The sequence below is a fragment of the Myotis daubentonii genome, chromosome 10 (genome assembly GCF_963259705.1).
Source record: "Myotis daubentonii chromosome 10, mMyoDau2.1, whole genome shotgun sequence".
In the NCBI taxonomy this organism is placed as follows: Eukaryota; Metazoa; Chordata; class Mammalia; order Chiroptera; family Vespertilionidae; genus Myotis; species Myotis daubentonii.
Genome location: NC_081849.1, coordinates 48,962,859 through 48,988,935, shown reverse-complemented (window position 1 = coordinate 48,988,935; position 26,077 = coordinate 48,962,859). Strand labels below are relative to the sequence as shown.

General features: G+C 38.5%; 1 protein-coding gene across 3 annotated transcripts in view; it reads right to left on the bottom strand.

Annotated features, from left to right (window-relative positions):
* The window catches only part of CASD1 (CAS1 domain containing 1), a 43,804-nt gene extending 20,121 nt beyond the window's left edge, over window positions 1-23,683 (bottom strand). The window contains exons 1-10 of one of the 3 annotated variants that reach the window (XM_059712341.1): window positions 22,967-23,104; window positions 16,184-16,330; window positions 15,952-16,048; window positions 14,953-15,073; window positions 10,474-10,518; window positions 9,029-9,091; window positions 6,012-6,056; window positions 5,448-5,571; window positions 2,787-3,001; window positions 625-1,047 (exon numbers count right to left, since the gene is read on the bottom strand). In XM_059712341.1, coding sequence (XP_059568324.1) covers window positions 625-1,047; window positions 2,787-3,001; window positions 5,448-5,571; window positions 6,012-6,056; window positions 9,029-9,091; window positions 10,474-10,518; window positions 14,953-15,073; window positions 15,952-16,048; window positions 16,184-16,196 — 1,146 coding nt within the window. In that variant the 5' untranslated portion in view covers window positions 16,197-16,330; window positions 22,967-23,104. Of the gene's footprint in view, window positions 1-624; window positions 1,048-2,786; window positions 3,002-5,447; window positions 5,572-6,011; window positions 6,057-9,028; window positions 9,092-10,473; window positions 10,519-14,952; window positions 15,074-15,951; window positions 16,049-16,183; window positions 16,331-22,966 lie in introns of all 3 variants that reach the window. The other 2 variants (XM_059712339.1, XM_059712338.1) reach the window with 2 other exon arrangements.
* Between the last annotated feature and the right edge of the window lie 2,394 nt (window positions 23,684-26,077).

Here is a 26,077-nt window from a genome sequence, read left to right as displayed (position 1 = left end):
CGGGGGGGGAGAATATTCCCTTAGACTATTCTCACCGGAGATGAAGAACCGATTAATCATGCTCATATGAGTTATTTCTTACAATAGAATTTATTAATTCAAATAAATAATGTCTTATAATGGAATTATACTAACATTCTGAGCAACTACAGAAATGCTAAAATAGGTACTTTAGATATTATAAACATTTGCCCACATTATGTAAGTTCTAATTTGTGTGTACATGTCTGATTGTATTAATATAAAATGTTTGTGCATATAGGCATTTATTAATAAAATTATGTATTTTTGCTCTGATGTATCATGTTCGAAGACCATTATAAAATTGGAAGCAGCTGCACTTTCTCCATCCCCATGCAGGCAAAATAACACAAAGTCATGACGTTTTTTCACAGGTCATTATTTTCAACTTCTTAACAATCTTCACGAAACTCTTTGAACTTCCTCCAAAATATTTCAAAAAAGCAACAGAGTCTGCTAAGTGAAGTATAACCACAACATTCATTTATCCTCTCCAATATACATGCTTGTATATTTTGGCATGATAAATGGTATTTTTTTAAAAAAATCTAGAGTTTATAATGAAATAAGGATAACATGAGCTAAAAAGAAAACAACGCTTACCTCTTTAGTATTTTCATTGTAAAATACTCCCAAAACCAAGATATAGATAATTGGAATAAAGAAAGTTGAATGTGTATAAAATTTGTTTTCCTTCATAAATAGATTTGCACGGTCACACATATAGAAATAAGCCATAATCAGGCCAAGTTTGCACAAAGATTGTAAAAGTATTTCTAATGGAGACACGGGGGTATTGATAATATTTTTCTTTTCCTCTCCACTTTCCAAATCAGTACATGGCTTATTCTTCCGATGAGCATTACGATAAATTATATAAAAAATTAAATATCCGACAATAGATAAGGTGAAAAAACAAGCAGCTAGCTTCTGCATGAGAGTCAGAGGAGGCCGAGGCTGACAACAGGAACCATCTACAGGCTTCAGTATCTTATTGCAATACACGTTCATCAGAATCATTGCACTCTGTGAACAAATCAAGTTATTTGGTTATTATCTTGTCAGTAATATATTTCACATTAGATTTTCTCCTGTGAATACTACTGATTTTTCAGCACTGAAACCAAAAATGCTTTTGTACTTTTTACTACCATTTCCCAACCACTCATGCAAATAATACTATTCCTTCAATCTGTAATAGCTAGTACAGGGCTTTTCAAACTTCTGGGGCTATGGTCTGTAATGAAAAATTCATTTTATAATGTGATCCAGACACATATACAGAAACAATACCTACCCTTACTACTTATAATGCACTCTTACATTTTTGTATTATTTTTTCTTATGAAAAAAACAAAACAAAGCACAAAAAACTAATTTCATGACTGCTAATGGGTTGTGGCTTTTACAATAGTGTGTTGAAGGCCTGGGGTGGGCTAGAAGGGGCAATGTGGGGGGGGGGAGGGAGACATATGTAATACTTCCAACAATAAAGATTAAAAAAAATAATGACTAATTAGTAAAAAATCAAATAATTTTAATTATCAACCTTTCAATATAGAAGATACCAGGACACTTAATATAGAGTTCCAGTTTTTAGATGCAAATAAAAAAAAAAAAGAATGTAAAATAACTGTCACAAAAGTAATTCTTAGCAAACAATATTTGTAATATGCCTTTCATTTGGTTTACAGTTTATGGGCCACTTAGGATTCTACAGTTTTAAGATTTCTAATGTTAAATAAAATGTGGCATCTTGAACATGGTTTTGTTATAATAAAAATATTCTAGGCAAGCTATCAAGATCCTGTCTAGTTGAAGGTTCAGTCAAATATAGTTTTTAAAAAACGTTATAGTTTAGGCATAATTGGAACTCTAGGATGATTATATTATTTAAGCCTAAGCATTCAAAGTACTCAACTACATAGGAAATATCACCCTTTTAGCCCTGGGTTCTATGCCGGGTACTCTTGCAGATACTAGCCTACAAACTCCATCCCGAAGTTCTTAACCAGTTCTAGGCGGTTCAAAAGCCCCTTAAAGTATATGGAGAATCATGTGTGTATATATACAAACATGCATTTTTCTGCAGGAGAGGAATGTAACCATTGATTTTTTACTGAACACTCAAAAGGGGTTATGTGATCCTCAAAAAGGTTAAGCATCACTGCTTCATAAGAAAACAATAACTAAATAGTATCTGTTGTACTAATTATGAAAATTCATAATTATCAGTTCTCTTTCATATTGAACTTAACAACCCTTTACATCTGTCAATCTGGATTTTTTTCAGTGTTTACTATGTACATTGAATATGTTTTGGGCATCAAAGGAAATCTGATTTATTTATAAGGAAATAAATAAAAACTATTCTACATATTAAAACATGTACTCTTCATAGAGGCTTAATCTTGTTAGTTTAAGGCAGGACCATTAAGCTGTAGTTTTCAAACATGAGTATTCTATAAACTTATAAGCTTCTTGATTAGACAAAGTATAGTAAGCGTGACTAGCACTTAATAAATGAAGTCTCATTTCCTCCTTTCCATAGCTTCTTTCCCTTTCAGAGTACCCAAAAACTCTCATTTTATACACAGCTAGGTGATGAAATCAAAATTATTTCTAGATGTATGTTTAGGTAGAATAACTACAAGTAATTAAGACTGCAATAAAATAAATTATTTATTACCATTTATAGTAACATACAGTTACTATACAATTAGATATTATAGTCTCTATTTACTGATGGATACAAGAATTCTTACAGTTTCTCTGCTTGATTCTGGAAGATGTAAGCCATCCAAAGATTCCATGATAGTTTCTTGAGCAATTAATTTGGAAACACTGAACATCTTAACATGTGATTTAGAATTTCTGGTGCTACTATTCAAAACACTGACTGCAGCTTCATTGTAAGCATCTATCTTCTCATTAGTGATCATTTTCCTATTTTCACTTAATAGATCTTCATAAACAGGATCTGCACATGAAACACATTATTAAAAACACAAATGTTGGAAATACTGGACAGATATGTGCAAATAAATGAAATTAGACCAACTTCTTATACCATACACAGAATAAACTCAAAATGGATCAAATACTTAAATGATAAACATTTCTCATAGCAATATATTTTTTTTTGATATATCACCTTGGGGAAGGGAAACGAAAGAAAAAATAAACACATGGGACTACATCAAACTAAAAAGTTTTTGCACAGCAAAGGAAACCATTAACAAAATGAAAAGACAAAACACTGCATGGGAGAACATATTCGCAATGATATAAGAGATAAGGGGTTAATATCCAAAATTTATAAAGAACTTAAATTCAACACCACACAAATAAACAGTACAACTAAAAATGGGCAGAGGACACGAATAGACACTTCTCCAGAAGACATACATTGGCTAGTAGACGTATGAAAAGAGGCTCAACATCACAAATCATCAGAGAAATGCAAATTAAAACCGAAATGAAATGTCACCTCACACCAGTCGGAATGGCTATCAATAAATCAACAAACAACAAGTGCTGGCAAGGTTGTAGAGAAAGGGAACCCTGCTGCAGTGTTGGTGGGAATGCAGATTGGTGCAGCCACTGTGGAAAGCAGTATAAAGTTACCTGAAAAACTTAAAAATGGAACTGCCTTATGACCCAGTGGTTCTACTTCTGGGAATTTATCTGAATAAACCCGAGACATTAATTCGAAAAAATATATGCACCCATATGTTCATAGCAGCGTTGTTTACAATAGCCAAGATTTGGAAGCAGCCCAATTGTCCATCCAGTAGATGAGTGGATAAAAAAGCTGTGGTACATTTACACAACGGAATATTGCTTGGTTGTAAAAAAGAAGGAAATCTTACCCTTTGCAACAACATGGATGGAACTGGAGAGCATTATGCTAAGTGAAATAAGCCAGTTAGAGAAAGACAAGTACCATATGATTTCACTCATAAGTGGAATCTAATGAACAAAATGAACTAACAAGCAAGACAGAGAGACTCATAGAGAGCAGGCTGACAGCTGTCAGGGAAGAAGCTGCTGGGGGCTGGAAGAATTGAGCAAAAAAGAAAAAGAAAAACTCATGGACACGGATAACAGTATGGTGAATGCTGGGGAAAAGAGTAGTGGGGAGAGAAGAGAATATTGGGGGGATAAATAAATGGTGATGGAGGAGACTTGACTGGGGATGGTGAACACACAATACAGTGTACAGATGATGTGCTGTAGAATTGTACACCTGAAATCTATATAATTGTGTTAACCAGTGTCACCCCAATAAATTCAATAAAAAAGAAAAAAAACACATTAAAAAAATCTTGTAGAAATTGTGATCATGCAAGTTAGCTGATTGTATTTCATGTTTTGTTGTTAAAGTTCAGAGGATTCCAGGCATCTAGTAATTTATTTTAAAGTAAAGTTGGCCAAGATTTGCAATAGACTTATCTTACATTCAATTTTTAAATTAATCAGTCAATATATTCCTCATTTTATGTTCTGGCATGTCTTAGGAGTTTAAAGTTTTGGAATACTGGGTTATATTGGGTAATGGGAATTTAAAACTGGGTTGTAGAAAACTGCCTAATGAAGAATAGCAGACAGTCTTTTATTTCTTCTGTCACTGCTTAATTTGTAAATTTTGTTCACACAATTAAGAGGTTATATTATTGAAGATCAAGTTCTCATAAATAATTTAAATTTAACTTTTTTTCTCATTTTGGTGAAAGAAAGGTTAACAATGAGGCTGTAAATAGAGATTGTGAAACAGATTATCACCAGCCCTTTTATTCTTCTCAGCTTGACATTCCACTTGGAAATAATCATAAGAGTTTCTGACAAACAACTTGAATTGCTAAAAAACCCAAGGCATTTCATATTGTGCTAGGCATTAAATAATGGACATTCAATAAACTCCTGAAATGAGTTGATCTAATGTCAATTTTCTCTTAAAGAATTTCATTACCAAGCATAACCTAGATGGTATGAATTTAAATATATTCTGTCAATTCCAAAGAGTATTTACGTACAATGACTCAATATTATGAAAGAGACTTAGTACATTTTTTCTTATATTTCCCAATCACAATAATTATACTTTGTAAGAAGTAAAAAATCAGAGGTAAACTTCTCATTTGCCTTTAGAATGTATTCTTTCTGTTATATTCACAGCCATTCTGCCTGCTGTGGCTCCTTGGAGAGTATTTTATTTATTATTTATTTTTTTACTTACATTTATTAGTCTGTTCCTTAAGTTCAAAAGAGGAAAGCAAATAACTCAAATTTATTCTAATTTTGCAAATCTTATTTCAAACTTTATTCCCATAAAGCAATAATTTTGCTTCTTGAAATAGGAGATAATAAAAACCCGTGACTCAAAATATATACAAAATGACATTTTTTCATTACTCATCCCTTACCTTGTAAGACCCAATAAACATCACTAGTCTTTGCCAATTTTTCTAGAAGTGGTGCTATGGAGGTAATGTTCATTCTATATTGAGACAGTGCCTCGTTGCTGCCATTGTGAATCTTGATAGACCACTAAAATGAAGTAAAAATTAAGCATTAATTCATTACTTATCACTGAAAAATTAAAGTGTATAATTACTCTATTGTAACAAAGGTTATTATTTTAAGATAATTTCCATTTTTATTCAATATCAGAATAAATTATGGTCACATTATTTCATGAACTATATGAAGGTAGTTAGAAAAAGCAGACATAAAATTAGACTTTCAATGTATTATATTCAAGAAGAATATCTTTTTAGATATAAAATAGTATTAACATTTAACACTAAATTTTCTAAGTTCATCCATATCTTTTCATTAAAATTCATCAGTCTCATTAATTAGACTAGAAATAGGAATTAAAATTTAAGTACAATCAAGAATTTTATTTAAAAGAAGTTAACTTTTTCTTAGTATGTTCTTAAGTACGAAATGAAAACCATTATATAAGAACACAGATAATAACTTACTGTGGCAGCTCCTGCTACAATCACATGGGGCTTTGCAACAGAATCCTACAGAAAGAAAAAAATCTTTATAATAGTGTTATAGTTAGTTCAGAGAATTAATACAACTAACATCACTTAATTCTTTTCCTTAAATTTAAGAAATTCTTTCTTCTAAATGCATTTTAATTTTCTAGAGTTTCTTATTGAATTCTTGTTATAACAAGACTAGAGGCCCAGTGCACAAAATTCGTGCAGTGTGTGTGTGTGTGTGTGTGTGTGTGTATGTGTGTGTCCCTCAGGCCAGCCTGCGCCCTCTCGCAGTCCAGGACATCCCTCTCGCAGTCTGGGGCTCTCACAGTCCGGGACCCCTCGCTCCTTACTGCATGCCAGCAGCGGAGGCTCCCATCACTGCTGCTGTGCTCACCAGCCGTGAGCCTGGCTTTTGGCTGAGTGGCACTCCCCCTGTGGGAGTGCACTGACCACCAGGGGGCAGCTCCTGTGTTCAGCATCTGCCCCCCTGGTGGTCAGTGCACGTTATAGCGACCAGTCATTCCACAGGTCATCCTGCAGTTTGGTCAATTTGCATATTAGAGTTTTATTATATAGGATGGATAACCAATGCCTTTTATATAGGATGGCATGAGGCTTTTATGGATAATTCTTTGGTGTTCCTTACAAAAAAACAAAAAATGCTACTGGTATCTAATATGGTCTAATATTATTCTGAATAGTGAGTAAATTGCTCAAGAGTAAAGCTCTAGTATATTATGTCAGTCAATTAAAAAATATTCATGAAATACAGTTTAAATCTTAAATAAAATAAGATCAGTGTCCTAAAGAATCAATATTTTGGGAAAGCCAAATCCAATAAATATTTAACAAAATAAACTGATAATTATTATAGACCACAATGGGGGGGGGGGGGAGGAGGAGAAATTGGGTAGAAATCTTTACCAAATGCAAATTGTACTCTTAATAAACTACCAATTATGTAGTACTTTCTCGTAAATTAGTTCTTTTTAATATAGATTCTTGCTACCTGTGAGATAATGCAGGAATATATTATACAGATCTTATAAAACAAGGGTACTGACTCAGAAAGGTTTATAGGGTATTGCTGAGGCTTGGCAAGACAAAGCCAGAACTTAAGCCTTTTGACTACTGAGTTCAATGCACTTCCCAAAACATAAAAGACTTGATATTACAACCATGTGCACAAGAAACAATTAAAAATAAGAAATTAGAAACACATCTGACCCAAATATAAAAATGAGTTAGTGTCTCATTATAAAGATAATACATACTTTCATAGAAAACTATGAAAGCAGAGAAAAATAACAAAATTAACCTATTTCCCTTCAGAGATATTTCTGTTTCCAGTCTAGCACCCTTAACCAACCTCTCTGAGTAAGTACCTTTGTTTTACAAGATATGTATAATGTCTTCCAGCCTATCTGACTGGTGGCAAGAATCTATATTAAACTGTGCTAACTTAGAGAAAAGAACATAGTGCTTCATTTTACCATGTTATTTTACTGAAACTTTTCCCTCATCCCTAGGTGGCTCCTTTTCTCATTGTTCACAGTGGTAATCCCAAATCTTACTTGCCTTATACAGGTCCCTCTTATCATCCTCTTCACTTTCCAAATAAAGTCTAATTCTCAAATTTTGAAGAGAAAATAGACTTCATCTAGCTGTATGTTCTTGCCTTTCTCCATTTTTACAACTTCATCCATATACTCACCCAGCCTATCTTCCTCTGACAAGAGAGTAAAGAAAATCTGCCCAATTCTTTCTAATGGCTAACCTTTACCTTGTCTCTATCCCCTTCCTTTTTACTTCTGGAACTGTATCCATGTATTACTTCCTTTAACTCTCCTATTTTAAGTTTCATCCCTTTCTCCACTCTTCTGCCTTCTCTCAATCTCTAAATTATCATTCTCAGAAAAGATTTTTCCTCCAACCATATCTCATTCTCAAATTCTTCCCCCTCACACCCTTAACCAACAGATTACTTGAAAGAGCATTATGCCTTCACTATGCCGATTTCTTTCTCTCTCATTTATGCCTCAATTTATCATGTTTTGATTTGGGGCTTCACCATCCATTAAAACTGCCCTAAGAGCCCATTAATGAACTCTGGATTGCCAAGTCCTAAAGTGACAGCACTGACCATCCACTTCTTAAAACTCTTTCCTGTGTTACATGACAGTTATTCTTCTCCTGCTTTTTCTCTTACCCCTTTCACTCCCCCTTCTCAGAATCTTTTGTACAGTTGTTCTTAAACTCTCTTCGTTAATTTCTAAGTTCTCTGCCTATTCAATTTCTTCCATTCAAGTAACTTCAAATACCACCTCACTCCATAGCGAAACTCCCCAAATCGATCTAAATAGCTCAGACTTCTTAATGACTACCATTCACCTATAGAATTCAATTTAAATTGCTGGTTTCTTCACAATTTACTCTAATTTCCCACTGCTACCCCACTATATTTTCATGCCTGCCTTTATATCTAATTCACCTCTGAACATAATGAGCCAAAGCATACCAGGCTTGACTTTTGGGTCACAAATGTTAATGATAAAAGGGAAGAAAACAGGCTATTGACATATTTGGGCATGAGTTTAAAGGAAAAAGTGGAAAAACGCTCAAAGGGATGTGCATTGTGATAGAAAGATTACCTGGATTTGAAATAACTGAGCTATAGCAGTTACCGCCTTAGGGTTAGAATGGTGATAGAAGAGATACTACATCAAAATACTTTCTTTTCTCAGTTAAGTAAGAGAAGCAATCCAGCACAGCTTAGTTGCTATCAACAAGGTTGTATAAAGTATAGGAGAGTGGGACAGCTGAGTAAGGGGAGAAAACAATGGATGCTCATGAACTTTAAAAATTTGGCTGTGCAAGCTGATTGATGTTGAGCGCTCACATCCATAATTCTCTTTCTCTCCTTTCTCTCTAAAAATCAATAAACTATTCTTTAAAAAATAAAATTTTGTTGTTCAAAACTAGAAAGAGCTACATTTTTAAATACAGACCTCAGCCCACACTTTGATACACTGTTTCATAGAACCATTAACTTCTGGATGCCACAGAAAATCCTAAGAGAAATGTAAGAAAAGAGAAAGTTAAAGAAATATTATAGCCACCATTCAAAATAAGGATTAACATATCTCTTACAAGGTATTTAAAAGTAAAACACCACCTTGTTGGTTTAAGAAGTACCAAATAGTTACGGATATAAATACAGCATATGAAACATAGGCAACAATCTTGTAATAATTATGTATAGTGCTAGGTGGGTATTGGGAATATTGGGAGAACACAATGTAAAGTATATGACTATCTAACCACTATGTTGTATACCTGAAACCAACACAAAATAATCTTGACAGTAAACTGTAATAGAAAAAAAATTACTAAAAACTTCTTAAAATAAATGTATCGTAAGACAAAGCTCAAAAACTAAAGCCAAATGAACTTTATTTACAAGATATGTACAACACATGTAATTCATTTCCTTATTAAATCTATCTCCAGCTACAAAAAAACCCAAAAACCAAAAACACCACCTTGTCTATGACATCTTCATCTCCCATATCAATCTGGCAAGAGCTTTAAGATTTCCCTGTATTCACTGTTGCTTTTCTCTGAACTATTTTCCACATTTTAGTGAGAGTAATCTTTTGAAAATTTAAAATGTGATCTTGCCCCATTCCTGCTTAAATATTCCAGGAATTTCAACTGGCTTCAAAATAAATTTAAGTCCTTAAAGTAGGTAAGAAAGTACAAAATCTGGCCTCTGCCTAGACATTGTGCCTTTTCTCTTGCTACCTTCCCCCTGGTTCTACATACCCTTTCAGTTCTCATTCAGCTCCTGGAATGCTCTCTGTGCTCACTTTCTCCAGGCCTTTGCACATACAGTTCCTTCTGCCTAAAAGGTGCATAAACTCTTCCACTGAGCTTCACACGCTCTTACTAATCTTTGAGGCCTCAGTTAAAACATCACTGCCTCAAAAAGAAAAACTACTTTTAACTTCTTGCTCTGTACATTACTAATGTCCCACTTTTTCCTTTCTGACATCCTTATCCCACATTTATTTGTATGTAAAGAACTATAATGATTTGCAAGTCCCACTGGTCTAGGTCCTAGGATATTGTTTTCTTGATCCTCATTATATTCTCAATATCTAGGAATCACTGTGACTGGAAATTCAGAAAATCCACATATATTCTTTGATGGACATTAATCTTGAACACATACTGATTTCAAATTAATGTATAAGATTATTTTTTTTCTGGATAAAAATCTGAAAGAACAAATTTTCTATTTTATTACACAAACAGTACACATAAACATTTACTAAATTATGTTATCTACTCTCAATAGACTAAAATAGTATGTACAAAGTATTAGCTGCTGTAAATAAGTAACCAATGAATACAGTTTTGACATTATAACATTTACCTTATATGAACTTACCACTTTAACTGATGCAATCTTGTCTTCAAAAGGAATGTTTTCATGCTGCCATAAAAAAGGAGACAACAAAGCAATACTAATGTAGAAATTTTATGTAAATAATTCTCCTTTCAGCTGTTTTTGTTGATTTACTTATGCATCACATCTCAATTCTCTGTATTCAACCTCAAGGGGAAAAGATCTCATAGAATACCAAAAAAGTAAGTGACACTAGCTAAATTATTTATATGTGATTTTCCACATCAAAGATGTAGTTCAAAGATAAAACTTAACTACAAACAAGCAACATATATATGAACATGCTTATATACATTATCTTTTGACAAGCTTGCCACGATTCCAGTTTAGTCCTAGTACTATCTATGCCAGAGACAGACTGGTAGTGAGGGGAGTTGTGCATATAGGGAGCCTGAAACCTGGGCATGTGCCCTGACCAGGAATCCAACCAGCGACCTCTTAGTTCATGGAAGACACCCACACAACTCAGCCACGCCTGCCAGGACACTGTATTTCTATTCTTACGTGAGTTCTTAGAAAGTCCTTCAGCTAAATAGAGCATGTAGTTATAATTTTCATTTAAGAAATTAAGAAGATTCATCCACTATGAAAATACAAAATAATTTTTCAATGCTTTATGTAAATGATTATTCTACCAGTCTAATAGTGCATGTAATATATTTTAAATAATGTTTTTGAACTCTATATTCCTGACAAGTTGATATAAAATTTACAGCTTCTTCACATATAGATTTTTCATATACATACTATATAAACACAAACTTTTGCATGTACATCTAAATATTTTGTATATCTATGTACATGTACAATTATATATGTATGTACAGTGGGGCCTTGACTTATGAGTGTCCTAACAAGTTTTTTGAGATACCAGCTGTCTCTCGGCTGATGTTTTGCATTGAGTTGACAGAGTAATTTGAGTTAACGAGCTCCTTAAGGAGCTCCTTAACGAGTTCGGTCTCGGAACGAATTAAACTCGTAAGTCAAGGCCCCACTGTGTGTATAAAACACATTTGGCACATTAGATAAGTTTGGTTTTGTTTAGTTTTTCTTCTGCTGGTTTGGAATTTATACATCCTAATTCTATCCTTTTAATCTTTGCTCTTAAAGTTTTACTATTTATCTTTAAGTTAAGTTCTACCATAAGATAATAACTTAAAGAGTAAAGAGGACATTAGAATATTTTGCTTGTGATATCCTCCCTCTGGCTTATAAGCGATTATTGGCCAATTCTTTAGTACCTTCTTTTTATAGACATTATTTTATACAGGCACTACTTGAGTAAGCTTACACGCATGTTTAATTTTTCTTTAAGTACTGTTTCTTATATTTCACATCATTAAAAAAAGAAATATTTCCATCCTCCTGGAAGTTTATCCTTTAGAAAATTTTTAGACAAACCCTCACAGTTTTTATGTATCTGATAATGTCCTATATTTCAACAACAGATAAATCTGTATGGTAGGTATACAATTCTACATTGAAACTTATTTTCTCTCAGAATATTAAAGCTATTATTCCACTGTTCTCTGGCTTCCAATATTAATACTGAGAAATATGTTGGCCCAAAGCTTAGTGTTCTGCATACTGGGCATTGCAGCTACTGGCATCTGTCTTCAGGGCAATCCAAGTCTCTATTGTGAGTGCCTACTGCTATTGTTCCCATCTCTGGTTTTGCCTCATAGGTGTTCCTTTTTGGGGAGTGTCTTCCATTTCTTCAAATCTAGAAATATAACACCAGTGGGTTTTTTTAAAATCTAGGATTTAGTTGGTTTGAGGGAGAAGGGGCCCCCAGTACCTAGCTTCCAGCTGGAAGGAATGCAAACAGTTTTCTTTACTGTAAGACTTCTCAAGCTTTTAATATCCTCACCTAAATTAAAACCATCTAAGAGGGGGATATGATACCCAGCTCTGTCCAAACTTATTTGACCGGAGCACCTTAAAGAATTAATCTTCCACAAAATATAATTTGATAAAAGTCCTGCTCTAAAGTTTCTTTGAAAAAAATTATTTTTCTCAACACAGAAAAGAAACATATTCAAAGAATTATCTTCAACACTCCTACTCTACCCAAACCCATACCAAAGCTAAAATAATGATGATGATAATCAGCTTTCATAATATGCCAGGATGTGCTAGGCACAAGAACTTTAAAAAATAATGATCTCTGTCTTCAAGTTGTTCAGAGACCAGAGAACTAAGTGAAACGCAATTTGGCAAATGCTCCACTAGCAGTTTGAACTAAATAGTTTCTTAATAGCTGCCTCTTTAAGACTGTGACAACTGTCTTTTTTTTAATGCATATAAATTTAAATATATCTTGCTTGAGAATTGTGAGATAACAATGTGCCTTAGAAAATGAAAATTGGAAACCTAGGTGTTATAACTAGGGCTCAGAAGAAATGTACCATATTGTACCTACTTTTGGCTATCCAGAGGTTGCCAACTGGTGGTCTGCAGACCACTGGTGGTCCTTTACATCAGAAAGGTTGGCGACCGCTGGTTTAAGGAAACCTTTGGAGCAGCGGTCACCAACTAAACCATTAGAGCGTTTTTCAATTAACTGTTGCCAATTCCATTATTCCAGTTTTCAGTAAGTCACATTATACTAAGCCTAGAAATATTAAAACTGTTTCTCCAAAATCAGAAATCTCTCTACTTTTAAAAAATATTGTTTTATTGATTTCAGAGAGCAAGGGAGAAAGAGATAGAAACATCAATGATGAGAGAGAATCATCGATTAGTTGCCTCCTGCAAGCCCCCTACTGGGGACTGAGCTAGTAACCCTGACCAGGAATCGAACCCTGATCTCCTGGTTCTTGGGTCGGCCCTCAATTGGTCAAGCGAAATCTCTCTACTTTTTATAAGTTTACCAAAGTGTTTTAGTTTAAACTGTGATAATCTCATGTCATTAAATAGTTCCAATTCTTCTGTATAATTTTGTGTGTATAAACACAAAAGGAGGCTACATTTATAGATACCAAATAAAATGAAAAGTTGACTTTATGATTTTCTATTATTCAGCTTTAAAATCTCTACTAGTCTTTTTTGGTAGACAAAACCTCTAATAGCCTAAGGATTCTTCACATAAGAAATTGTTCCTAAAATTTAGTATCCACTACCATCATCACTATATGTCTAGCTACTTGTGAAGTCCCTAATTTTTCAACTCCTTAACACAGGGCAAGTTGATGTATACAGGCAGATTTTCATCATAAATTCATAAGATATTTCCCCTATAATTCTGAACTTTCTTGTACTTCACTTTTCTCTCCTTGCCATTCCCCACTCCCAATCATATGCAGTTGAAGACAGAGATTAGAACCTTGGATCACTTAAAAATGGATAAAAAAAATAACATGATGAGATAGTTAACAAAAAATTAACTAATTAATTATTAACAAACATAAAGAGAGATGTTCACACTTGTTAGTTTTCAGAGACACACACATACATATTCTCCTAGAAGAATGCCTACATATTCTATTTTAAAAATAAGACTTTTTTTATATAAAGATCATGAATTTGTTGTTACATTGTTGTTTTAATTATATATTGCTTAAGGTATAAACTGAAAGAGTTTAACAATATAATCAATAATTTTTAAAGTATTGATATTCTTTAACCTAATATTTGCATGACAGAGATCCTATCCTAAGGAAATAAATTAAAAAGCAAAGTTTTAATAAAGATTTAATTTAAAATGTCCTTTTTTAAAACTGCAAAATAAAAAATTACAAAAAAGTTAAGAAAAGGGAGGATTATATAAATATGCATTATATCCACTCAATAATTTGTTCACACTACGAAGATACTTATATTGATTATATAATAATATGGTGAATTATGACAAGTGGTGGGGAAAGAAGTGAGACATAAAACTGTACATGCTAGATTACAATTATGTTTTAAAAAAGAGACTGAATCTCAGAGGGAATGTGGGGGTGGGTGGGATGTGATCAACCAAAGAACTTGTATGCATTATATGCATAACCCATGGACACAGATAACAGTGTGGTGAAGGCCTGGATGGGGGGCTGTGAGGGTTAGAAGGAGTCAATGGTGAACAAAGGAGGACATATGTAATACTTTCAACAATAAAGATATGTGTGTGTGTGTTTTTTAAAAGAGACGGAAAGAAATATGGCAAATATTAAAAGGAGAATAAGGATATTCTCTGTTTTCCTCCTAAGAAATTTTGAAAATTTTTTTCCATGGAAAGAATTTATTTCTGAAAACTAAAAATTTAAGTTAATGAAAGGTTTGCCAATACCCACCACTTCTTTTTCTTATGCTGCCCATTATAGCAAATCATCATTTCTTTTTCCTTTACCTTTCCAAAACCAAAGTAAAGCTTTTATAGTTCCTTGCATTAATGTGGAGAGGCACATTCTTCCTAAAACTATTCAGTTGGTTAACTTCTAACACAATACCCTAATGAAGAGAACAGACAATTTTTACCTTATTGCCTTCTTCTTTGAACTGAGGATTAATTATTTTTACAAATGAATAAAACAACTGACGAATTCTGGAATCTCCAACAAATGCAATATGTTTATCTACAAGGCAGTTCTTTGCTTCACTGAAATCAACAAAGAAACATTAATTAAAATAAATAAAATCAGCATGTTGGCACTTCAAAGCACATAGTTTGTGAAGAAAGTAGTACAGGATTGTTATACATATAATTACTACTTAGCTTTTAAAATAGGTGGCTGTGTTTGTTTAACTACCAGTTCCTGTATGATCAACTAACTCTCAATAATAACAGCCCCAATTTATTAAGTGTTTAAGATGAACTCTAACCGTATTAAGAGTTTTAGATTCATTATTTCAGAACTAGAGGCCCGGTGCATGAAATTCGTGCAAAGGTAGGTTCCCTAGGCCTGACCAGCGATCAGGGCGAATCTGTGGGGTGATCTGTGGGGCTGGCACCCACTTTGGCTGGCCTGGAGCCACACACTTGCTGTCCCTGCCCCCTGCCGCTGCCCCGTCCCTCTGCAGGGTGACCAGCAGGGCAAATGGGGGGACCTCCTGCTGGCACCGGCCTTGGCTGGCCTGGGGCCTGCGGGCAGCTCCTGCATTGAGTGTCTGCCCCTTGGTGGTCAGTGCGTGTCATAGCAACCAGTCGTTCTGCTGTTCAGTCGATTTGCATATTAAGTTTTTATTATATAGGATAAGTCTATGCGGTAGCTATCCAACTTCCAAAGCAAAAGTCCTTTTCTCCAGGGCTATTGCCTTGGGCCTGCTTATCTTACCTGAGATAAAGCAGCTTGGCCAAAGCTCTCTCTTGGGGAGGAATCTTCATTTGGACTCACTGCTACTCCTACCCTCCTTCAGCAATTCTTACCATCATATATAGAAGTACCATATAGTACTTTCTTTGTTTCACCAACCCTTGTCCATAAAATATTACAACCCATCATAGGAAAAACAAACAACAAAATGGAGAAATCTTACTTGTATTTGTATTTATGCATCATACAACTGTGAGGCTGCCAAACTTTCTCTCCAAGAAATCTGCCACTTGAAAGAAGGTACTCACATGAATCATTGCCTATGAAACACAACAGTATAGGAAACAATAGTTAAATTTTTATATGTTGGTTATCTGACCCCATGTAAGCTCTTTTGAGATGAGAAAATACAAGTCTTTATGCCTCGCCATACATTCTAGGTGCATATTACTCACCCACAAGAAACATAATAAATATCGAGACTCCCTAACTCCTAAATGCTACATTCACTGCTTTGGCAGTTCCTTCCGCTTCAGGTTTTCTTTGTGGGGACATCATCTCAGTCACAAACCAGCCTTTGTATCTGTTTATCACTCCTACTTCTAATAGGGAAAGAAAAGTTTAAGAAATAAAAGAGAAGACTTTAGAAATGACTTTCTACTACTCGACTACTATAATACATAGTGCATTAGCATATTTGGAAACCTAGTTAATATCGAGAAATGTTATAAATCTACTCTCTGATTTCCACAACTTCCCTGTGAGTATGCTACCCCTATTCTGTAAACGTGTGAACAGAGAAAGAGACTTATTCAGGAACCTCTTAAAAAGCTTACTAAAACTTTTAGTCTTACAAAGATAAGACTTAAAACTAGCCACATCAGTATCAGTAACACATTGCAGTTTTAACTGTTATTAACATTCAGCCTCTCTACTTCTCTTGATATCTCTTGCCTTCCTTTAGGATGACCAACCAATTCCTCCCAGTAGGGTTGAGACTGTGAGTTTTACACAGAAAGTTCCACAACTGGGAAATCCTCCAGTCCTATGTAAACTGGGACAGGTGGTCACTCGTCTTCCTTTGGCCATTTTACTGTACATTAATTTAAATGAGTGAAGGAATTAATAAGGGGGTTGGAGGCATTTAAAAAGTTCAAATATGTCAAATGGATGAGGGAAAAATGAGATGTTTAGATTAACTGTGGGGTTATAATAAAATATATGTATTATTTAATTTTGAGTTCTTTATTAATAGTCAACAGCACACTTTGTTTTACAAATAGCTAAGTTCAGGACAAGGCATCTGATAAGAGGAATATTACAGAACAAGAATTGTACTGAACCATTCAGACTGGAGATAGGGAAGAACCAAAGATATTTAAATAGAACACATCTTTTTTCTCTCTCAATCCAGTTACCTATTTATCTGGCCAACATGTAGATAAAAGGAAATACAAATGCAAGATAGGTATATATAAATAATGAGTGTTGTTACTTCAGTGTCATAAATTTTAAAATAGAACAGGAAGGAAAAGTGAAAATACTGTGTCAGTGGAACACTGGATAAGGAAAGCAGAATATCAATTATTAAAATTTTGCAATTATATATGTAGTCTGTGTAGGTTTTCTGTATTTCAAAGGCACCGCTTTTTAAAATAACACCTCTTTAAGGGAACTATAGTCAGTTCTTAATGCTTTCCAATTATTAAAAACGAGTTCTAGTTCCAAAAAACAAAATTAAGCTATATAAATAATCCAGGAGTAAAGAAAGGACTTTAGGAACACATAATTATTTTCCTAAAAACAGCAATCTTTTATAATGGCCATACAGCAAAATCATAGTAAATGTTTAAAATTAGGATGAAAAGTCCATATTTATAGCATTTCTACCTCTTCAAATACATCTATTAAACCAAGTAAAAAGTTAGCAACACATTTAATTTCTTAGAAAATTATTAGTTGCAAATAACTAGGTATTAATTCTGTGGAGTATTTCTTCCTCCTTTTTATAAAGTTATTTGATTTTTGTTTTTTAATAGAAACCTAAACAGAAATACACCTTGATCAATATTCACTGTGTGGAATTATTTGTTAACCATCAATATGATTTTCTGAAGTTAGATGTACCATAACCAGTCTCTTCCTATATCAGAAATTGTGTTTAAAAATGTGAAGTTCTTGGTTTCCTCTTCAAAACTACTACCCACACATTCTTTTTCAGTAGTTCAGTTAATAGGAAACAATGGCTCTAATTTGATGAACCCATATCAAAAAAGCTCCACAGAAAAACAAATTTGAAGTTATCACTAACTAAAAAGCTCTGTAAACTCAGAATTTTGAGACTACTGGTCTTTCCAGGGAAGAAGTTCTTTCTTTTTTAAAAAGTATCTTTTTACTGATTTCAGAGAGGAAGGGAGAGGGAGAAAGAGATAGAAACATCAATGATGAGAGAATCATTGATTGGCCACCTCCTGCATGCCCTCTATTGGGGATGGGGCCAGCAACCTGGGCAAGTGCCCTGACTGGGAATTGAACCCTGACCTCCTTGTTCATGGGTTGGTGCTCAACCACTGAGCCACACTGGTCCAGCAGGGAAGAAATTCTTAGTTTGCTAATGAATGCTAGTTGATGATGATTCTTCTTAAAATATTTTATAATGCAAAGTGTTTTGTTTTTTTGGGTTTTTTTTTGCGGGGGGTCCTGCCGAGACGGAGCGCCCTTCCGCGCTGCGACCCCTGGAATGGCACAGTTACCGGGCAAAGTGTTTTTTTTTATAAGCCTGTATCTGAACTTAATAGTCTCTGCATATCAGTTAAGGTCCTGTCAAATACAGAAACTATACAAGCTGCATTGATAGAGATAATGTAATGTAACATGAAGAATTGTTAGAAAAGTAAAAGAACTTCTAACTAGACAACTGAAAAGATGAGATTGGCTTTTTATATTTGTCAGCAGAATAAGTTAACCTGATCTAGAAAGGAAAACTTTACAAAATTCCATACTGTAAAAGTTCTTTTCCTGTGTGTGTATGTGTGTGTGTGTGTGTATGTATGCTGGTGGCCTAGTTTCCTTTCAAAATTTACTCAGAAAAAATCCCAAACAAAAGAACACAACAAAACCAGTCATTATTTTCATTTGCCTCATAATTCTGATAACCACTTTATAATACAACAAGCGTGAGATGAAAGATACTCAGATAAATCAAGCTAAGCACACACACACCCAATACCGAGCAACTAAAGGGACAGAATGATCTGCTTCAGCTATCTCCAATACTAAGGTTATCTTCTTGAATGGTTGTCTCACTCTTCATTCTGTTATCTTAAGCAAGCTTTCTGGTTTGTCAATCTAAAATTGCAGGTTTTTATGCATGACTTTTCTATAATAGAAAGACACTAAAAGCAAGCAAAATAAGTAAAAAGATAAACATGTTTTGAAAAAGCTGAAAAACAATATGTAACTACTGAAGAAAACATCTGCTTTGCTAAGTAAAGCATAGTTGATACTTTCTTTTGGATAGAATACCTCTGGCACACTGCACATTTAGTCGAGTCACCCAACCAAAGCTGTGTGTTTCTTACCACTAACCATGAAAATAGCAGATCATAAAGTTTACAGTATGATCTGTTAGTAATACTTTGCTTAAAATTCAGCAAGTTATATTTTAGTTTGTGCTGAAAAATCACCATTTACATTTTTCTTTAGACAAGCTGGGAGAGCCTCGTTACAAGTGGTGTCATACAGATCAGGATTTTCCTAGCAGTCAAAGAAAGAAAAGGCTAAGAGATCTAGGGCTACTTTTTTCTTGCTTTGATTACTGAAGCCTTGAGCTTACTTTTCTCCAAAACATGTGCTAACATTTGCATTTAGTACGCCTACTGATAGAAAGAATTCGGATTTCAACAAAATTAAAGCATTTGTAGCAACTTTATCAATTAAAAAACTGAAATATATCCAGATTGGAACTAATCTTAGGGCAATAGATACTGGCCTTTTGTCACAGAAATATTATTTTAAATCTGTAATCACATTATTAGAGAGTGATAAAATTTTGAAAAAATAGTTAAAAGTTTAATTATTTAAAAAATGTCATTCTACTATATTATGTGAAATAATATTAATGCAAAAAAAAAACCCCTACTTTCTAAAATTGAGATCAGAACATGAAATTCAATTAAAAGCAGAAGAACCAAATGCAAGGAGGAAAACAGTAGGAAAAAGAACTCTAAAAATCTAATTATCTCTTAATTATTTAAGAAGTTAAGCTCTGTGTGTTAAGTTTTGATGATTTAAAGATAAATGAAATACTCATGGAAGCTCAAGGATGTTTTGTGTGGGAGAGACAGGTAAAAATTATTATAATACAACATGGTAAGTATGTACTAATTGCTGTGAAAACATTGAACTCCTAATTCTGACCTCTGCAGTGGTGACATCTGAACCAGGCCTTGAAGGAAAAATCTGTACTCTCTTTGCAGGAGAGAAAGACCATTGCAGGCACAGAAAATAAAATTATTGTGAGTTACATAAAAGGTACAAGCATGTTTAGATTGTGAGCCTGGAGTTAAGGAAGAAGAAAACAGGTAATAAAAAGTAGGCTGGTCAGAATTTGAAGTTCTACACATGCAACTTTAAAAAAGTCAGTGTACTGGAACGAGAATAGGAAGACTCTTGCTGGTACTGTGAGGCTGCCTTAATGTTTCTAAATGTTTCATCCATGTCCCTCTGGAAATGCTTTCCAACTCCATCTTCTATACATTAGCACCATGTAAGAAGCTGCAGAAAGGCAGACTATACCATAATGGCTTGAGGCTGACTTACTGGGTTCTCACTCCTACCTTAGTCACTAACTGAATAAATATCCTTAGGCAACTTAACCTTTCTTGACTCATCTTTAATATGTAAATAATACCTCAACTCACAACTCGAAGAATCTAAGAACATTGATTATAAGACACATTATTATTTTATATAACAGTAGTAAAATTTTATCAATTAAACTTTGCCATGAAATCAAAGATTTTAAAAGTCATCCTGATTATAGAAACGTGACAGATCGGGCAGGGGAGGATCAAAGGTGGTAAGCTGTATCTACCTCACAGAATGGTTATAAATACAAAACGAATTAAAACGAGTAACACCTGTTGGAACAGCACGTTGTGTTTACCAAGCTTTACTTGCAGTGTGTAAGTCTTTTAATTTCTCTTTACAAATAAAACAAGAGATACTGAATATGTGTATTCTACTGCATTCACTCCACCTTGCCTGTGGCAAACTCATACCCACACATTGGGGATTTTAATAGATATAGCCCACACCTCTGTATCTAATATAAGGTCCTTTTTCATGTTGTGATTCAAGTGCATCGTATCTTTGTGTAAAGGGAACTGCATTTGACCCAGTTTTACACCGCCAAAGCATAAGGATGGCTAGCGAGTTCCTGGTGAGGTTATCTTTCCCAAACAGCCTCTGGCCCAAGCTGTTGACATTCAGTTTGGGCGAGCACACACACCAGGTGCTCTGCTCCGCGCTCAGGGAGCCGCAGCACCTAGGGCAGCCGCTGCCGAGCTTCTGCAGGAGGCTTTACAAACAGCCCCCATGCCGCCCTGACTCACACATTCCACCTGACATTCTGTTTCCCCTGCCGATGACAGACCTTGAAAAGGATGCAGTCATCTACATATAATCATCAGTATCCAAGCTTATCAAAAGATAAAAGCACAATTAAAAGCCGGGAGGGCGAAGACTAGATTATTTTTACCTTTAGGAACACTGCACCAAAGTTACACAGAACTGAGTTCGGTTCCAGTCATCGTATACCAAACCAGCATGTGATTAACAGTAGTCAGAAAACTTTCTCCCAAATTACCACACACGAATGCATCGAGATTGCTGGTTTTGTTGTGCATGTGCCCTGCGACAGCAATTTCACATGCGCCCAAGCCCTCCCAGGTCCCATGGCGGTGACCTGCGGGAGACTGGAGTGAGAAAGGCCAACAGGATACAAAAACTTTTATCTTTTTAAAGCGATTTAGTGTGTTTACATAAAAAGCGCTGCATCCAGGACCGTACTAGAATCTCCGGTGCTTAACCCTCAAGCACTGGAGAACACAAAGCAGCAAAATGCACCCAAAACGTCCTCCACTTTGAAAGACTTCCTGGGATGAGAAGAGCTCAGATGCCGGAGCCCCACTCCCTGGGCGTTTGGCCAAAGCCGGTGTGAAATTCAATGGCAGGAGCGGCCAATGCCCACCTGTCCATGACCCATGACATCCTGACCAATTACTCTCACAGCCACCAAGGGCCGTCCTGATCATGGCTTCCTTCATACCAAGAGCCGAAAAGGAGAGATGCGATCTCTATGAATGCCCCTCGGCCTGGCAGCCTCTCCTCGAGGCATTTTTGGAGAGAAAAGGCACAACACTGCGAACCAACAAGGACAGGTGGGCATCCCCTGACTCGTGGAATTCCTTCTGCAATAAGGTCGCCCCCCTGGCACCCATTGGCACCCGGGCCCCCTGCCCACTTGGACGCCTGGCCACCCCAACCCCCCCTCCGGCCACGTGCCCCGGGGCCGGGACGTGGTCAGAAGGCGCAGCCACAACCCTCGGGACTGTCGCCGAGGCCGAGGGGCGCCGCCCCCCCTTGGCCGCGGGCATGGGGGCCAGCTGTCGCCCCCGGGGGCCCAGGGAAACGGGGCGGCCCCCGTCGCCGTCCAACGACAGCTCAGCCCGCTGCTGGGGGCAGAGGCCGCAGGGAACAAAAGGCTCCAGAGCCGGACCCCCAAGCCGGGGACACGGCGACCCCGCTCCGGGCGGCGGTGCCCCTGGCAGGCGGCCTCTGCCTCCACGCAGCCGGGGCCGGACACCCAGGCCGCCGTCCGACCGCCTGCGCGCGACCCCCGGGCGGGGAGGGCGCGTCTCCCCGGGCCCCGCCGGCGCCGGGCCCCCCGCAGCCCCTCGGCCCGGCCCGAGGAGGCGCCCCGACCCCAGCGCGGGCGGCCGGGGGGCGGGGGCCAGAACCGCGGGGCCGCCCGTGCCGGGGTCCTCTCGGTCGGGCAGGGGCGCCGGGCCCGCGGTCGGGGCACCTGGGGGCACGTGGGGCCGCGCCTCCCCCGGGCCGGGCGCGAGCGGGCAGGCGGCGGGCGGCCGCGGAGCGTGGGCGTGTGTCGGCGAGGGGGGCGGCCTCCGCGCCGCCGCCGCCTCCTCCCCCGGCCGGGCAGGGGGAGGGCCCCTCACCTCGGTAGCGGCGGGAGGCGAGGTGGCACCCCGCGAGCAGCAGCACGGCCGCCAGCGCCAGCACCTTGGCACTCCTCACGCTGAAGTAGTGGTTGATCTCCCGCTTGCCCAGGGTGTAGGCCAGAGCCGCCATCTTGGTTCCTCCATGACAACAGAGCGCGGCCGAGCGGGGAAGGGGCGCCGCGCAGGGGCCGCGCTGGGGCTGCCGCCGCCGCAGCCAGGCCAGCAGCCGCCGCCAGGCCCCGCGGCCGCCCCCCGCGCCTCCCGCCGGCCCGCCCGGCCCCGCCGCCGCCGCGCCCCCGGCCTCCGGCCCCTCCTCGGCCCCGGCCGCCTCGGCCGCCTCCCCCCAGCCCCGTCTCCGCTGCTCCGCCGTGCCGGTTCCCGAGGCGCCCCGGACGCCTGTCTCCTCCCCTTCCTCCTCCTCCTCCCCTGCAGCCTCCTGCCTTAAGAGCGGCTGCGTCTCCAAGGGGGGTCCGGATGCCGGGGGCTCCGGGGTCACGGGCCCCCGATGGCCCTCCGGGGTCACCGGGTCACGGGCGGCGGCGGGCGGCGGCGGCGGCGGCGCAGACATGGGGGTGAGGGGCGGGGACGGGGTCGACAGGGCCGGATGGCGCGCCCGGCAGCTTCCCCGGCTCCCTGGCCGCCACCTGGGCCAGGTTGGGGCAATGTCACCACAGTTCCGGGAGGAGAGTACACACCGTCCCACTTCCTCCCGGCCCCCAGCACAGCCTTCGGGGCGCGCTCCCCACGCCGCCGGGCCGGCCCCAGGCACCTGGCGCCCCGCTGCCCCCAATGCCCGGCTGGGGCTGAGGCCGCGGGCACCACCAGACCGGACTCTCAAGTCACAGCCTGGGCCCAAGTCCCTGGTAACTTTTATTTTTATTTTTTTAAGGTCTGTTTGCCCAGTTCCAGTGGCGAAGAGAAGCCAAAGTACAGGGCAGAGGGTGCAGAGGGAGCCCAGCCCGGCGGGGGTGTGGGTGCGCGGGCACCTCCCTCGCTGTTTGTATTGGCACCGGGCGCAGGTGCCAGGCGGACGTGTGCGCGGGGCACCCATCCCCGCGGCCCCGGCGGGTTCATGTGTTTGCGGTTTATCCATAACCGGAGCACGCCTTTGCCCGGTTCCGCCACTGTGTTCTATCCTTTGCCCTCCTTGTAGCCTATTCTCTTTTCTGTTTTACTTCTCGGTGTCGCCCGCACGGCCAGCCTTCCAGGTGGGAAGGCGTGTGGACATGGCTTCCCTTCCTCCAGCCGGGGTGGCAGGAGCCAGGGGCCAGCTGGGGTGTTCTCAGGCGCCCTTTGCCCCCAGCGTTCCCGCCCAGCCATTCCCCAGCTCCTGTTTCCAGGCCCCGCTCAACACTACAGAACGTTAGCGCTGAAGGGACAGCAGAGATCTTGTCATCCCAACTCTTTTCATTCCAAGGACTCTTTTATTATTATTATTATTATGTTTTCATCCCAGGACCCCATATCTTGCAAGATTTTTGTCACTTAAATGAAATCACATACATCACTGTCGTGGCTGCAATGCTAATCAGCAATAAAGTTAAGTAAGTGTCCACACATACCAGGCACTGTTCCCTGGAAGTGCTCGCTTAATTTTGGCTGTCACTCCTCTAATCCAGGGATAATCACCCGCGGAAGAATGAAATCAGATATTGCAGAAATCAGATAAATAACTCTGCTAACAATATATGGTCTGCCAGTCACATCCCAGAAATTACTATGACGTCATCAACAGCAAATTAGGATTTCTGATAAGTGTGCGGCTACCAGGGTTAACCCACAGAGTTGATGGAACGCCTGCCAAAAGGAAAGACGCTTGACGTTTTGTCTAATGGCAGTTTCCAGAAGGCTTTCTGAAATATTGTCAACGGCTTGTGGACCTCTCCCTTCCCTCTGCCTCTGCCCTGAAGCGCTTCCTATCCTCCCCTGTTGGAGGCGTTGAGGACTCCATCAGTTATCCCCGCGTCAATTACCTTCTCTTGGTCTTTTAAAAACTCTCCTTTGCTCGTGGCTGCCTCCTTTCCACCAACTAGTCTCTTTTTAGTGAAACACATCCATGGACTCTGTGTGTCTGTGTGTTGACCTCTCCATCTCTCCTGCTCTGACAAGTGTCTAGAAAGAGTCGTGTTGACTTTGCAGTGTCTACTTGCTCCACTCCCATTCCCCCTTTTCCGTAACTCTCAAATATGTTGCCTCTTCTCATCCGCTTGCTGTCGTTGCCTTGGGTAAGTCATGTTTTCTTGCCTGACTTTCTTATAATTTTAACTCATCTTCCTCAAGTCTGGCTCAAAAATTCAGTCTCTACTGCCTCGCTGACATACTTCTGATCAGACTGAACTTTCTTCAGCTCAAATGTGGATGATGCTTAAAACTAGTGAGTGGCTCCACATTTATTTGTCTACCCTTCCATGGTACAGAATGTTTACTAATGCTCAGCAGGTTATCTCACCTCCCAATGGTCTGATAAAGAGAAACCATCTGATAGGAACACTTTCAACCTATTTTCTCAACGTGTGTTATTTCAAAAAACAAAAAAAAAACACCCTATCACACTTCATCTTCCGTTTATTTATTTGCAAACCAAATATTTATTTCCCATTGTACTACAGGAAGCCATGGGGATAAAACAGGACAGGATATGGACACTGACATGGAGCAGCCAGTTCAGTAAGAGGAGCGCAGTTCTGAAGCGAGAATCTTTTGGAACAAACAGTTCCTGCTGTACTGTGTTCATTTATTGCTGTTTATACCGATGTGATTTTGTTTCACCAAGTATAATTAACATAACATTAGTTTCAGATGTATAATGCAATGATTTTTGTATATATTGCAAAATGATCAACACAGTAAGTCCAATTAATATAGTTAATACATTAATCACCATACAGTTATAGATTTTTTTTCTTGTGATTACAAGTTTTAAAGTCTACTCTCTTAGCAACTTTGAAATATGAAATACAGTATTATTTTTTAATATCTTTTATTGATTTTTTACAGATTGGAAGGGAGAGGGATAGAGAGTTAGAAACATCGATGAGAGAGAAACATCGATCAGCCGCCCCCTGCACACTCTCCACTGGGTATGTGCCCACAACCAAGGTACATGCC